Genomic DNA, 16,541 nt, shown 5'->3' on the forward strand with positions numbered 1-16,541 from the left:
ACTGAGAGCAAAACTCAATCAAAAGGTCTATGTTGTGACAGCTCAATATCAACAAGCGGAACAGCACAGCCAATGATCAGAATTTAGAACCAACACACTACACAAAAGCCACTGAAACAGGAAACGTCAAGGCAAATTTGTGTCAATCATTTAGCTTTGAATGCAATGCAGGCTATGGCAAGTAGTCAATGCCTGTGTGTTGGACTAGCTAGAGTGAGGACAGAGAGGATGTCCCTCTCCCCTCTAGTCTCGCGTTGCCACACTTCCAAGTCTTGTTCACTTGGGTATTGAAATGAATGTGAAAAAGTCCTAAATCTTACTTACAGTAGGAGCTACAACCCACTGGACTGGACTAGTAATGGAAACACATTGTACCCTTCTCATCAGAGAATTCAATCAAGTCAGTATGTGTTTATTAAAAGTGTGAGCATTATATGGCAGAGGCATCGTCAGCTAATTTGAGTACAGTAAATGTATGAAGATGATGGATTAAATATAAACTAAACTGTTGAAAAAACAAAAGAACAATAACACATGAGTAAAGTGAAATGCTTTGATTTAAAATCCTGCATTCTCTTTTAGGAAACCAAAAGGATGTTCTAAATGACCTTATAAACTGGGTGGTTCAAGCCCTGAATGCTGATTGGCTGACAGCTATGGTATATCAGATCGTATACCACGTGTATGACAAAACGTTTATTTTTACTACTCTAATTACCTTGGTAAGCAATAAGGCACCTCGGGGGTTTGTGGTATACTGTATGGCCAATATACCACGGCTAAGGGCTGTATCCAGGCACTCCGCATTGCGTCGTGCAGTTGAACAGCCCATAGCCGCGGTATATTGGCCATATACCACACCCCCTTGTGCCTTATTGCTTAATTATGATGGGTGAGAGAGAAGAAATGATGAGGTGAGACAATGAAATGTATATTTACATTCTTTAATTTAAGTTGTCTCTGTACAGGTACAAAGGCTTGAAAAAATGAAGTATTAACTAGTACTAAGATGAATGGCTGTGTATGTAAGTCTATCTCCAGGGTATTACACTTCTCAACTGGAAAAGCGATCTGGACAGATCTGGACCAAGGTGAAAGTCTGTATTTAACGATAGAATTGCCACATTGAAATATATACAAACATACAATGAAATAGTCGCTAATGCTCCTTTAACTGTGCAGAGATATAGAGATGTATCTTCAGATTTCTAAAAGCCACCAGAAAATAAACATTTGATATTGTTCTAAAGGCACCATAGAGAAGAAGTCCCTGTGCTGAATTTATTAAAATCAGAAAGCCTTATTCTGTTATAAGCTTGGGGTGGAAGCACAACCACAAACTTACAGTTGTGAAACACAACCATGCTGAGGAAAGAAAGAAGAAAGAAAGAACAGATCTAGCTAAATGCTGGGTCTATCGTATACTAGCCCAATGGATGGAGTATTCTCACATTGATTATCCAGATGTGGTATTAGGTGAATGCATCTAGGGCTACATTTATATATAAAAAATTATATTAAGATACAACAAAGCCATACAAATGTAATGCTGAAGCGCTAAATTCATTAAGGTCATAAAGATGTGTATCTGCAGTACAGGAACTATAACATAATGATTACTACCATACACGATTTTGCAATAGACTCTTCACGCTATAAAACACCTTCTGCCAACATGCAAGGGGACCTGTCACCTCATCATGCAGATATCATCCGTGGATTCTGTCAAAGTGGAAAGACAATGAAGATAGAAAACACCATGCACATAAATGCAGAGATATAAAAAGCAGACGCACATTTTAAAAGGATGAGTAAAACCCTGTCCAAGCTCTGTCCCGCTACCAAAATATATGAGCCAGGATTATTCTGGGCACCACACCTCTCTTTCTCAATGTTCTCCTCCTTTCCTTTCCTCTCCCCTCTCATCTCATCTTCCACTCTCACCCAATCAGTTCAAATGACCTCCTCTGTTGACATCGAGTCCCTCCTCCCTCCTCCCCACCCTGGATTCATAACCTGCCTGCCCCTCCTGGTGGCGGGTTGCTGGAACAACTCTGTATTTCTGGCCAGACAAGGGAGTTCTCTGGTCTCCAGAGGTAAATGGGAAAGTCATTGGTTGGCCCCGCGTGGCCCGGGTGAGCAGGGATCAGACCCGGCTGGTTGGATGGCAGCGGTAGGTGCAGTTGGAGAGGTGGTCGCGCTCCGCCCCCCCATCAGCACTCTGGGAGCAGCCCCCCTCACACGGAGACTCTGGAACACATAGAGAGAGAGAGGATGATCACCACACATAGATCTGAAAACTCTACACTATAAATCTGCCTCTTATTAGCCTTTTTCAGCCTGGACACTAGGCAAGGATTACATATCAAAGTGTTACTGAGTGAGACAATGTTTTGAGATGTGCGTAATCGTGAGCCTAATACACTGTGAAGGGGACTGGTTATTTTCTGGAAACATACTGTACCTAGCAACAAGACCCACTGGGGATGAATGAACAAAACAGAACAGCAAAATTAAGTATTTTTCACAATATCAGGTCGTGTCTCCACAGATTCGAATAAGTTTTGCTACACTTGAATAGTCCTAACTTGTGTGGTGTGACGGTGCTTTGACCCACTGACCGGTGGTGTCCTCTGTTTCTGTGGCCTCAGAAAGCAGCAGGTGGGCTCTGAGGGGGCTGGGCAGCGTGGTCTGACTGGTGGCCTCCTGACTGGTGCCTAGCTGCAGACGCCTCATGTGACGCACCACCGCCGTGGCATTAAACGCTTGCTGCAGGGCAGAACATATTAATTAAGATCAGAATTTTGAAAAGTGATACATGATAAATGCCATAACAACTGTACTGACTTAATAATAGTCAGCTGAATACTGCAGGATCTTTAGTATTCTACTAATATACTAAACACAGCACACCAGCAAAAATGTATTTGCATTTTGATGAGGACCAGATGCACAAAAAAAGTAACTCACCCTCCACTTGCTCTTGGCAAAGTTCTTCCTGATCTGAGCACTGACAGACTCATGGATGTTCTTATCTAGAGCGGTGTCACCAGCGATCCTGAGGGACAGAGAAAGACATGAGAGGACAGCTTCTGCTGGTTGTCACAAGAACAGGTAAACACTTGGTAAAAGTACACATTTAGTCGGTTATTCTCGACATGATAAAGTTGCGTTGTGTGTGTGTGTGTGTGTATTGTGAAGGAGAAGATGGTGTGCACTACCAGGGGTGCTGCAGAGCCTGGTCACATGTGTAGCGTATCCTGGGGTCCTTCTCCATCAAGTGGACTATGAAGTCTTTGGCTGAAAACACAGAATGAAAAGTCATATATTTAACTCAAAGGCAATGTCTTTTTTAAAACACACATTAAATATACCTAATGATGCTTCTTAAACAGAATAAAAAGGTAGCTGAAGCAGAAATAGACTCCTAGGCTACTACAGTAAAAGGAGCTTCACTACAGCAGAAACACTGTCCAGACTGACTTGACAGTAAAATACATAAACTGGCCATGTGCCTTTGGCCTGACTTCAGAAACTCCCCACAGGACTATGTACTCTACCATGACCCCCAGAGCTCTATGTAATGGTGATCTCACAGGGCCTCAGTGATTGTTCTATGGCCAGTGAGTGTATTATGGTTAATCTCATACACACACACTGACAGCTTGGCAGGAACACTCAAACCATAACAAACCCCAGACCAAGGTAAGTCATTTCCAATAATATGAAACTGCTGACAAACAGAACTAATAATGACAACATAGGTCTACTGGACCTGAGTCAGAGATATCGTCCCAGTAAGGAGAGTCAAACTCATATTCAGCCTTCAGAATCTGCTCAAAAAGCTTGGCGTCGTTCTCGTCATAGAACGGAGGGTATCCACACAAACTGCGTCAGAATAAGAGCACAAAGGCATCATGTGAGAGTTAGGGAATGAGTTGATTGTTGAAAACAATGAAGTGGAAACTAGTGTAACACAGTAAGACTGGTAGGAGAAAGACTAAGTGAAAGAGCCAGTCCAACCCCATGACTCACAGGATGTAGGCGATGACACCGATTGACCAACAGTCCACCGCCTTGCTGTAGGGTTTCTGGGCCAACACTTCAGGGGCTGCCAACGATAAGAGAGCAGTGTGTTCATCAGCATCATTACACATTTAGCCTGACATGATCACTGGGTGGGCGCTTGCTCTCAAAACAGAGGGCTCTTTTCACTCTGTATTGCTGATGCGATTGTAGCGCTATAAATGTAAAGGTAATTTCCTATTGAACCGTTTACAGTGAGTGCAGTCTCCGCTAACGCGGGAACAATGCCTTTCAATTTAAACCACGCTAAAATGCTGGATTTCCGCAATACGGATAGAAAAGTGCCCTAAATCATAGAAATCATGCTCTTGAAACATAGACAGACACACACAAAGGCATGTACTGATCAGTACCAGTCCTCCTTACCCACGTATCCTGGTGTTCCGCAGGCTGTGGACATGACACTTCCAGATCCCTCGATCTTTGACAGGCCAAAGTCACTGATCATGATCTTAGAGTCCTCCTCCATACTGTAGTACAGAAGGTTCTCCGGCTGGAAAAGAAGACAGAGAATTCAATCAACTTTATTGTTCACTAACATTTTATAAACAGACACAGACACGCTGCTGAACTGCCTGTAAACAAATTAGCTCATTAGAGGAGTAAAGATAATTAATCTCATTTAAAGGCACTGTAGAATGATTGGGACAAAGGCATCATGTGCCTAGGCAACAAACATGTTCCATACTATAAGGTCACCCTTAAACCTCTAGTAATTTGTAATACACTAATCGCAAAATAGTAAAATGGTTGAAATTCAAAGTTGCAATTTTCATAGCACACCTGGTGTCTTCATCCTATAGAGTGGCTATCATACATCCAGTCTTGTGACTATTCAGTCATTGGACAGAAAGAAGAAGGTAAATGACTCCAGTGTTAAACACTGAAATCTCCTCTTTCACTGTCATACACGCCACCTGACCCTTGACCCCTGACCCAGGCTCACCTTCAGGTCGCGGTGTACGATGCCCATGTCATGGAGGTATTTGACAGCGTCCAGGATCTGCTGGATGAGCTTGCTGGCATCTTTCTCTGTGTAAAAGCCCTTCTCCACTATCCTGTCAAACAGCTCCCCACCAGACACGCTGGACAGAGAGGAGGAAGGCGTGATGTACACCTGCAATGTATGTCCATCTAACTCCCTGCTATAAGCCTACATCACCACTAGGTGGAGGCATTGCTTCTTCCTAGATGAACCCACCCTCTGTTTCAGCTCTAACAACAAGCTAAAGCCATGTCATGCTGCCTCCCAGAGAGAGAGAGAAAGAGAGTGAGAGAGATAGAGAGAGAGGGAGGGAGAGGGAGAGATAGAAAGAGACAGAGGATGGAGAAGGGGACAGAGAAAAATAGTGAGAGAGGAGGGAAGGAGGGGAAGAAAGAGAAAGAGAGAGATAAAGGGGATTTTTATTTGTGCGAACCCCCAACTGTTCTTTGGTTAAATCTGACTGCCCTTACGGCAGTGTTGCTAAAGTGAACACAACCCCCCCTTCATCTCACCACCCACTGTTTTCAACAGTAAAAGCAATCTCTATCTCTCTCACACACACCACTCTTTCTCTCTGTCTCTCATTCACTCCACACCTTCTGACATTTCAGGAAGAGAGATGGGTGGGGGGCAAAGAGGCTGCAGGTGTAGGGCATATTCATTCCCCAGTGGTTGTCAGCAGGCACGATGCTGTGTGTGTGTGTGTGTGTGTGTGTGTGGGTGGGGGGCAGTCTGTGACTTGACTTCTGTTGGGATCAGTCAACAGAAAGGCCCCTGAGCTCAGAGAGTAATTATTGGAGAACGGGTGGGAGACAGCGCAGGCAGGGAGTCTAATACACACATGCAAACACACATACATTGCAGAGGAATAATCTTGAAAGTTTACAAACTGAAGGCTGCCTCTTCACAAGGCAGAGAGTGAGTTGGTTGAGAGACAGAAAGGGGTAACATGGGTAGAAGGAGAATAGAGAGAGAAAAAAGATAGTTGCATGTAATAAAGCCAGCGGGATGATCACTCACAGCTGCATAACCAGGTAGAGGTGGGATTTACTCTCAAATATATCCTCCAGGGAGACAATGTTGGCATGTTTTAACCTAGAGAGAGAGAGAGAGAGAGAGAGAGAGAGAGAGAGAGAGAGAGAGAGAGAGAGAGAGAGAGAGAGAGAGAGAGAGTCACAAACATTGTACATTACCATTAGAAATACAGAACTGTCTGACAACGTGTGATCATCAAAAATAGCATTCTGTGATTTTCTCTGAGATCATTCTCATTAATTCTGTATCTAAATAAACATCATAGGGAGCACTTTATATGAACAAGTATTATATTATATTAAAAGGGTACTTTATATATAATCTCGGTTATATATAATCTTGGTTAACCCAGAGCTAAAGTCTCATGTAATTGGTCAGATGCTTGATTAAGTTCTGGGTCCATGTTAAGAGAAGGAAAGAGGAGCTCCAACCTCTCTCTTTGCAAGTTATGACAAATCTATAGTCAAAATCTCCCCTCCCCTTCTGAAATTCGAAAGATGCTAACACCTGCGAAATCGTGATTTGTCCAAAGCACCGGAACTAATGCTGCTCGTTATCTCACATCTTCCATTGTATCATGACAGCTCTACGGTACCATTTCTGGTTACACAGTCCGTCTACGAGAGATTACAATATGTATGATACTAACTTTCACTAATGTTAGTTTAAGCTGGAGCTGGAGTTGTGTTGCCAGTGTTGTCAGACTGTGTGGTGGCACGCGTCTCTCTAATTGGTTGAGCAGTGTATTCTGACGCCCCCCTGAGAGTCATTGGCGTGGAGACAGAACAGAACACTGAGCAGGTGAGTCACGGCTCTGGAGGTGGCTTTCTTCCATCAGCCCCATGCTGCCCACCTAAAACACTTCATCTTACACGCAAAGACTGAGAAAGACTGTTTACACACACACCCCCAGACACGCACTCGTGTAGGTGCATGCACACACACATACACACTCACTACTCACTCACTCACTAACTCACTAACTCTCACTCAGACACTCCTCACAATCTTCTTTACTGTAATTTTTCAATCTTTGGTTTGAGCTCAGCTTGAGTGTAGGAACAATGAATGGGGTAGAAAGCTAACAATGCTCTAACACAAGGCCAAATCCTCCTATGACTACAACAGAGTAGCTCCTCTATCAATAGGTGTCTCTCTCTCTACACCAAAGTATCATGGCACAGCGCAGGTAGAATACATTGCTTTCCCCTTAAGCTACTGATAGTCCGTCCATCTGTGTCACTACATTTTGAGACGGCAGGCACCCCAGTGATGACAGACACTTGTCACACTGGCACGGCTCGAAGAGAGGCCAAAACAAAAATGGAACCGCACCGCAGTATCAATTTTGTATCACGTGTGTTCCTATGCCCTGTCTGAAACATTGCTGCCTGGGGAAAATCACAACACATTATCATTGGCAGGGATCCAACTGAGACAACAGGGAGATTATAAAAGCCTTTCAATTTCATTATGGTCTCTGTAAAGTGTTTTATTGAGTTGAGAGAGTGAGCAGAGGTAATGAATTGCTCCATACAGGGGCTGACTAATGGTTTTGTGCAGGACTCTGAGGGGATACATACAGTACAGTACAGTAGGCTAAACTAGAGTAGAGTAAGGGAAGTTAGCGGCACAGCCCCTTCAACAGCTCTAAAGGGTTATCCTTATCTCGCTCTCTCAGTAAGAAGTAAGAAACTGTCCCTCTTATTTGTTTAAACTTGATTAACACTTTGCCATGTGATGTTACAGATCTATGAGGGACCATGAAGAGGTTTGTAGAGGCTTTGTGTTGATTACAGACCGTTAACAGATAACTATCCACAACCCTTCCCACTGATACCAACTATCCACTATATTCTACACTTTTTTTTACTTCATGCTGTCTGATGCAACTCTGGGTGACTAAGCAGCTTTGTCTTGTTTCATTGCCTTACTACCCAAAATCCTCGCTCCAGCCAAACGCTATGCCACGGCCACGGACTTTAGTTTCTTCTCCGCTATGAGTCTGGATCTGAGTACCTCCCCAACGATTTCTAGAACGCGAGCACATTCTAACCATTCTGATTGGTCCCAGAAACTGATGGGTTGGGCCAGAGCAATAACACAAAGCTGCATTTTGAAAATTCGTCATTGGCTTTGATACTCTGATTGGTTAGAGATGATCCGATCACTGATGACTTTGTTTTGTATAACACCCCTAATTTTGACGTCACCACAAACAACTTCAACGATGGCAGTCTCGGACTGAAGTATGTAGCGAACATAGGGCAGAGGAAGAATTCATTTTGAGTCGTCAGACAAGTTGTTTCATGGATGCAGTAGTGATGTTCTCTAACAGATGTTTTACACCGTCATTAAGAGGCAGCCATCTTGCCTTGAGTAATTGGGTAAACAGACAGACAGAGTTCAGAATCTCACTTCAGGTTTCTCTGACAGTTCATGACCTCATGGGAATACACTAATGGGAAGAGTAGGAGGCTGTGTCACTACTAGAAGATTGAGGTGATCTGCAATGAAAATGTTACAATTCTGGTTTAATTTGACTTTTAGGAGTTTAAGGTCTCTCTCTGTATCTCTTTCTGTCTCTTTCTCTTTCTGTCTCTCCCTCTCTCTCTCACTCACTCACAATCTCTCTCTCGTCCCCACATCTCAGCTCTAGAAATATCCCTGTATATTCACTAGGCCTCTGTGTCTCATGTAACCCAGGTAACAAGAGCACTATAAATAGCTTAAGCCCCTCAAGTTTCATAGTTTCCGGCTTAGTCCGTAATTCCACAGTTTTAAAGGGAGGTATTTTAACCAGACTGTCATTACTGCAATTGTAGTCACTATCTGTCTCAGAGTTAAATCACTTGCTCCCCTAACATCAATAAGCAACAAGGGCGTGTAAATGTGTGTGTGTTCATCACTCACTTGTGCAGGACAGCGATCTCATTTTCTATGCTGTTCTCTTTGCCTTCCAGGGCTTTCTTAGGGATGCATTTGATGGCCACCAGTTTCTGTGTCCTCTTCTCTTCTGCTAGGACCACCTCGGAGAAAGCCCCCCTGAAACACAAAGACAGGTCAGCCAAAGACATCACAGACTGCCAATCACATCTTACTCACATCATTTTTCTCAGCAACCATTTTAATCAGTAATCCAGGCCATCCCTCCAAGAGAAAACAGAGGAAAAAGTCCTTGTAAAAGGTTATGAACCAGAAAGAACCCAGCTCTACAGTTGGAGCCCATTGTCCATTCAAAACATTCTAAATGTTCCTAAGAGGCCTAGATACAATAAAATATTTTCTTTATTTCTCCAATAAATGAATACTGAGAAAACTAGACATTTGCCTGGGAGGATATGGGTTGACATTACTATGTATATTATCAGTGCTCCAGTACCCATTCTGAAGTCAGTGGAACAAGAGCTGGAAAACCTCTCGCAATCTTGTCTCAACAAGCAGCGGTTACAAAACCTTTTTTGCAATTTTACCCAAATAAAACAATTTTCTAGTCTCACTAGATAAAATATACTATATTTCTGGCCAGATTCTAAACCCACTGTTGGCCGTGACCCAGGAGGCTTTTGCCATGATGACATACCGCTGGCAGCTGATGCATCATCTGGGAAACACCATAGGTCAACTCGTGAGAAAGATAGACACAATGGAGAATGACAGAGAGAGTGGGAGAGAGAGAGTGGGAGAGAGAGAGTGAGAGTGAGAGTGAGAGTGAGAGTGAGAGTGAGAGAGAGAGAGTGTGTGCGAGAAAGTGAGAGTGAGGATGTTCCCCAATGATGGAAAACGTTTGGGAACCAATGATCTAACTACTGTGGAAACGGAACCCAGCTGCAACCCAGGGGACTGGCCACAGTCCACCACTTAGGAAGCACTGTTCTAAACTGATCATTATGATTCTGGGCCCTGCATCAGGGGGTGGGGAGGTTACCAGTTCAAATTCCTCTCTAGAATCTGGGGCAGTTGCCATTCTGAACTATGAAGCCATCCAGGAGGGACCAGACTAGAAATAGCAGAGAGTGCAATCATTCTCCAAAAAAGACCAGTGATAATGACATAATGATAATCATGATAATGATGATCTCATAAGCTTGCCAGTCTGTTTCAGGATTAGCCAGTAATTACATACAGTAAACAGGATCTAGTCTAAACAGTACATTTAGATGTATGACTGATAACGATGCCTTAGAAAAAAACATCTACAAAGATTTAATCACCTATAAGTATTTCATAACCAAACAACATCGATCGCTCTTAAAGCAGAAAATCCTGAGGGATGTTAAGAAAACAAGTCTATGCAGTATGATGACTAATTCATAAGAACAGAGCAAGTGGTTTTGGTTCAGTGATGTGCTGTGGGTCTTGGCTGAGATGGAGCAGAGCAGAGTTGTGGGTGTGTTTACTGAGCTGATCCAAACAGGATGTTCTTATCATCACCAAGAGACAGAAGTCCGGGAAGACGCCTGGACCTGATGCTATTCAACACTAAACTGTCTCAACATACTACTAATACCAGCACATACTCACATAGACACTATCCAAACACACACCTATCACAACAGTTCACAGCTGTGCTCTTCAATACAGACTACGGTACTAGTCAAACAGTCAACTAAACTAACAATTAGTGAACAGTATTTCAGTCAGTCAACAGTTAAAACAGCCAAATGTTCACATAGTCAAGCATCCTAGCAGAAATGTATTTTAACAGCCAACTGTCCCTTCACAGTCAGTCTCTAAAATCAACATTTTGCTTCAGAGCTTCTAAAGACAGTCTGTCACTATGCTGACAGTCTAGTGTCCCAACGGAGCCTTAAGATCCTCACTGTTTGAAACCAACACTTTTACATAAGCATAGCCAGGCAGGGTCCCTAGGGGAGGGAGTAAAAAATACACTCAAAGCCAATTTTATTGAAGCTTTAGTCCAAGTGAAAAAGTATTGTCTTCTAACACTGTCACGCCCTGATCTGTTTCACCTGTTCCTGTGATTGTCTGCACCCCCTGCAGGTGTCGCTTATTTTCCCCAGTGTATTTATCCCTGTGTTTCCTGCTCATCCTGCCTGCACTGACCTTGATTCTGCCTGCCCTTTGGTACCCTTCGGACTCTGAACTGGTTTTGACCCTTTTGCCTGTCCACGATCATTCTCTTGCCTTACCGTATTGGATTAATAAATATTAATATATTGTAAGACTCCAACCATCTGCCTCCTGTGTCTGCATCTGGGTCTCGCCATAGTACGAACTGTCCATGACAGACCCAGCAGACTTGGACCAGCTCCCTGCAGGGAGTCACCATTGGGAGAGATCAGGAGTTGCTACAGGGCCTTTTGGAAGGGCTCAGTTCCTTGACAGAATGCCACGACAAAGGCTATTATGGAGAAAATCAGCGAGTTAACTCAGAGACTGTCTGCCACCTCTGAAAAACCTCAATCACCCAGTAATATTTTCCCTATCTGTGGTGAGTTTGTACAGCCTATCCCGACTCCCCATGAACCCCGCTTACCTCCTCCAGAACGATATTCAGGGAATCCTGGTACCTGCCAGGGTTTTCTTTCTAAGTGCTCGCTTATTTTTGAGCTACAGCCATCCTTAGTTTTCTTCAGAACGATCAAAGATAGCGTATATAATTACGCTAATGTCAGGAAGGGTGCTCTCCTGGGCTACGGCAGTTTGGGAACAACAATCTGCCATTTGCGGTCATTTGGAGGAATTTATGGCAGAGTTGAGAGGTTTTTGATCTCCGGTATCTGGGAGAAAGGCGGCCAGCAAACTGCTTGACTTATGTCAAAACTCCCGTAGTGTGGCAGACTGCGCGATGGACTTTTGCACATTGGCTGCCGAGAGTGCCTGGAATCCGGAGTCTCTTTTCGATACTTTTCTGCACGTATTATCTGAGGTGGTAAAGGATGAGCTAGCTGCTCGGGAACTGCCGGTGGACCTCGACTCCCTTATCGCCTTAAAATTGATGGACGCCTAAGGGAACGCAAGAGTGACAGGAGGTCTGGTCTCGGCCACACTCGTGCACCCGATATGGCACGTTCACCTCCTATGGAATCTGGAAGTTTCCGAAGGCAGCTCTTCCGAGAGGAGTTGAAGCCACCTGAGCTCTCTCGTGAATCTACGATGGGTGAGTTGGATACTCCTGAGCCTATGCAGTTGGAAGAACTAGGCTATCAGTTTGAGAGCACACACAGAGGATGAATAATAACTGTTGTCTGTACTGTGGAGGGGCAGGACATTTTTATAGCGACCTGCCCTATTAGGAAACCCTTGTCCCTAGTGGGTACCAGTACTATGGTGAGTCAGACTGGGAGTTCTCTAATTCCCATCACCCGCACACCCTTGCTTGTGCTGTGGGGAGACCAATCTAAGTCTCTCCGAGTGCTCATTGACTCTGGGGCTGATGAAAGTTTGATGGATGCCACTATTGCTTCGGAGCTTGGTATTCCCTCTCAGCTTCTCTCTGTCCCCATGGATAAGTCGCTCTGGATAAGAGCGTCTGCTAAATGACTAAAATGTAAATGTAAAATGATGCTAGGGCACTGGACGGCCGCTCTATAGGGGAAGTCACCCATAGTTCTGTGCCCGTTCAATTACGGGTTTCTAGTAACCACAGTGAGACCATACAGTTCCTCCTCATTGCATCTCCCCATGTTCCGGTTGTTTTGGGATTTTCCTGGCTACAAAAACAAAATCCTGTGATTGACTGGACCACAAGCTCCATCCTGGGTTGGAGCCCATTTTGCCATTCCCACTGCCTTCAAGCAGCACAGCCTTCCCCTAGTCGCCTTCCTCTGGATGTTAGCAAGACTGTGGATGCCTCTGTTATCCCCACGGAATACCATGACCTCCTGGAAGTGTTTAGCAAGGCACGTGCAACTTCCCTTCCCCCACACCATCCTTATGATTGCGCCATTGATCTTCTACCAGGTACTACACCACCTCGGGGTCAGTTGTACTCTCTGTCCAGACCAGAGACCATTGCTATGGAGAAGTAGATAGAAGAGGCTCTGGCCTCTGGGGCCGTCCGTCCGTCTGCATCTCCTGCCGGTACAGGGTTTTTCTTTGTGGAGAAGAAGGACAAGACCCTGCGCTCATGCATTGACTACCGGAGACTTAACGATATCACTGTCAAAAATTGTTACCCCCTACCTCTTCTCTCCTTGGCGTTTGAACCTCTCCAGGGGGCTACCATGTTTTCCAAGTTGGACCTTCGTAATGCCTACCACCTGGTTCGGATACGCGAGGTGGATGAGTGGAAGACAGCCTTCCACACAGCCAGTGGACATTATGAGTACCAGGTCATGCCATTTGAACTCACCGTCTTCCAGGCTTTGGTCAATGATGTGTTTCGAGACATGCTAAACCGGTTTGTGTTCGTCTACCTGGACGACATCCTGTTTTTTTCCCGATCTGCCCAAGAACATGTACTCCATGTCAGACAGGTCCTTCAGGGCCTCCTGGAGAACCAATTGTTTGTGAAAGCCGAGAAGTGAGTTCCACTGCTCTTCTATCACCTTTCTGGGATATGTCATTGCTGAGGGCAATATTCAGATGGATCCTGGAAAGGTGAAAGCAGTGGTGGATTGGCCTCAACCAACGTCCAGGGTGCAGTTGCAACAGTTTCTTGGTTTTGCAAACTTCTACCTCTGTTTAATTTGGGATTACAGCACCCTGGCGGCCCCCCACAAGTTAGCCGGTGGTAACTTGTGGAATAGACACCGACTGGAATGCGGTTTTAACCAATCAGCATTCAGGACTTGACCCACCCGTTGTATAATGAGTCATAATTCACTTAAATGTTTTATTTTTTTCTTGTTTTGTCTTACCAAATTAAATTATCTAACATCATTGGCAGATATTTAGATCATTTTGCATATTGTAAACTAAAAAAGGCTTTATACATGTAATTTATCTTATTTCAAGATAGTTTTCAGGATATTAAGGTGATTAAGGTAAAATATCTTTAAAAATATCTTAAAATAAGAAATGACTTGTATTAAGCCTATGCTAGGTTAAAATAAGCACACATATCTGCCAATGACATTAGAAAATATAGCTTCGTAAGAAAAACTGGAAAAGACACATTTTAAGGAAATTATCACTTAATATAAGATATTCAGGCTTGCTTAGATTTCACTTTTTGCAGTGTAGAGCTAGCACCCCTTCACTACTGTAGGTCTGCAGAACATACACACCAGCTCTAATGCACACAGTATACTATATACAGCCATGGTACAGTGCGTGTATAAGTAATCGCTTCACAGCCATTATGCAAACAACTGTATCTGTATTCATGTCCATGCCTATACGCTACATGCAAACTATAGCCTACTATTTGTAAAGGCTATAATCTATATGCAAACTACAGGTTCAGAACTAACAGACTTGCATAGTATCTTTCCAAGTCATCACACAGTCATCATGTCATACAATACCTTATTACCAACCAATAGAAACGTTATTATGTACCAATAAAACAGTCACTGAATCAAGCACACAATACAAAGAAGCAAAATACACTAAAACAGGACGTACTGGCCAGAATGTGCACAGAGCTTTGTCTTTATCAAAACGGGGGAAGTTGAAACACTTCTCCTATCTGTTCTTATGACACATTAACACTGACAAGCAAAGGGTATTTGATTTACATTAAACAAAAAACTAACATTATAATAATCAAGCCATTTAATCTCTACGTGGCTGGCAGCAGAGTAGTGTTAGAGAACATTTTCTCTGTCTGCTAATAGAGCTTAAAATAAAGACTTGGTGTTGCTTAGCTTCCGTCGCTAACAGCAACCCCCCTGTGAGTGTGGTTTGGTCTCTCTCCCTTCTCTCTCTCTCTCTCTCTCTCTCTCTCACTCTATGATTTTAATGACTTTGCTGTGCATCAAAGGAATTCAAAGCTTAACACACTCTCTTACACACACGCACACAGAAAACGCGTACACGGATACAAAACAAACACACACACAGGCAAACACCCATCCACACACACACTAACGAGTGTGGTCTTGAGGCAGAAATAAAGGTCAAATGAAGTAGTACCAGGCTAAGATAAGAGCAGTCTCTGCTCGTGTTTAAGATTCTGGGAAGCAGACACAGAGCTCCTCATTAGTAAGGGGAACTGGGATAGGAATTCACCATCTTGGGCATTTGCTCTTATTTCCTTCCTGCTGAACATGGGCCTGGTGTTGTCTGCACCATTCACCAACCGAGCCATCTGTACAACTAAGACTCTTGGCCAAGCAGGTAGGAAACAAGAACATATGAGCCAAATGAAGCAAGGCGAAGGAAAGGTCAACCAGGCCCACAGAGAGCCATCTGGTTCAGAGGTACCACACAGGGAGAGGACTACTCAGGACCTCCATGTCCAAGACAACACCACCTGGCTGACCACACCCTCTCCACCATGCCATTCGTAGCAATCGTTTCTTACAACAACAACAAATAACCACGCTATGTTTCATAATTCAGCAGTCGGGAACTTGTGTCCTCAGCTCTACTTTGAGAAAATGAGATATGAAGAAATGACAGCCATGACTACAAAAGATAGGATAAGAGAACCTTGATAGAGCTGTATTTATCAGTATGAGTGACAGCCTGTTACATATAGTGAGGATGACAGTTCTCTGTGTGGTACTAATCCCCCTCAGGGTTAGCTCTCAGCTAGCCCGGGGCGCCAGTCTGTTCCTGCATAAGCCAGTGACGACAGACCAGAAACCCACTGTCTGGCACCCATGCTATAGCCCTACTGAGGTGGACATGCCAAACCTCCCTCAGCACCTCTAATAACATGTACACCTGCCTGACAGAAACAATGGTCCTGGTTAGCTCATTAAAGAGACCGCACTCATTCCCCTGCTTTCTCTCCTTCCTCCGTTCTTCTCCTCATCCCTCGATCCTATCCTCCACCCCTCCGCCAGACTGATCAAAGTGGCTGCTTCTCTTCCCCTGCTTTTTGTCTCTGAAAATAAACCCAGGCTGACCGAAATGCTTACATTTGTGCCAGCCACAGAAAACAGGGCTAAAACTAAAGACGTGTTATTAGAGAAAAGGCTGATCAAGTTAAGGCATGAGCCTTCTTCAGAAGAGGGGTACTTTTAGTTATTACTGGAGAGATCTTCTAATCCACACATGAAGGAGATAGGCACAGCTAGGAAGACTTGCTAGCTTAAGAATAGACCTCTCATAGATATAAGATACTCACACAGAGACGTGAACCACGCACGACAACAGGTAAGATTTCCGAACTCACAGTTTAATCTCTGTACTTATTGATTACAGTTGTAGGCGCACTCTAGCTCAGACAGAGCGGGAATATCTTGATCGTCCTGACAAGCCAACTTGAGTGTACACCATACAAAACTATAACAAAGCGGATATTACGCAATACATCCTTATATAGTTTTGGCTAACAGGAAAGAGTTACCAGTAA

At 43.9% G+C, this 16,541-nt stretch overlaps 1 protein-coding gene across 3 annotated transcripts in view; it reads right to left on the reverse strand.

The window, feature by feature from the left end:
• Nucleotides 1-925: 925 nt before the first annotated feature.
• The window catches only part of camk1b (calcium/calmodulin-dependent protein kinase Ib), an 85,214-nt gene continuing 69,598 nt past the window's right edge, over nt 926-16,541 (reverse strand). For all 3 annotated transcript variants that reach the window (XM_014166753.3, XM_082967428.1, XM_014166752.3), the window contains exons 3-12: nt 9,020-9,151; nt 6,092-6,166; nt 5,033-5,171; nt 4,453-4,579; nt 4,036-4,111; nt 3,776-3,888; nt 3,222-3,300; nt 2,971-3,058; nt 2,622-2,769; nt 926-2,250 (exon numbers count right to left, since the gene is read on the reverse strand). In XM_014166753.3, coding sequence (XP_014022228.1) covers nt 2,147-2,250; nt 2,622-2,769; nt 2,971-3,058; nt 3,222-3,300; nt 3,776-3,888; nt 4,036-4,111; nt 4,453-4,579; nt 5,033-5,171; nt 6,092-6,166; nt 9,020-9,151 — 1,081 coding nt within the window. In that variant the 3' untranslated portion in view covers nt 926-2,146. The remainder of the gene's footprint in view (nt 2,251-2,621; nt 2,770-2,970; nt 3,059-3,221; nt 3,301-3,775; nt 3,889-4,035; nt 4,112-4,452; nt 4,580-5,032; nt 5,172-6,091; nt 6,167-9,019; nt 9,152-16,541) is intronic.

Source organism: Salmo salar, chromosome 22 (assembly GCF_965601325.2).
Source record: "Salmo salar chromosome 22, fSalSal1, whole genome shotgun sequence".
Taxonomy (NCBI): Eukaryota; Metazoa; Chordata; class Actinopteri; order Salmoniformes; family Salmonidae; genus Salmo; species Salmo salar.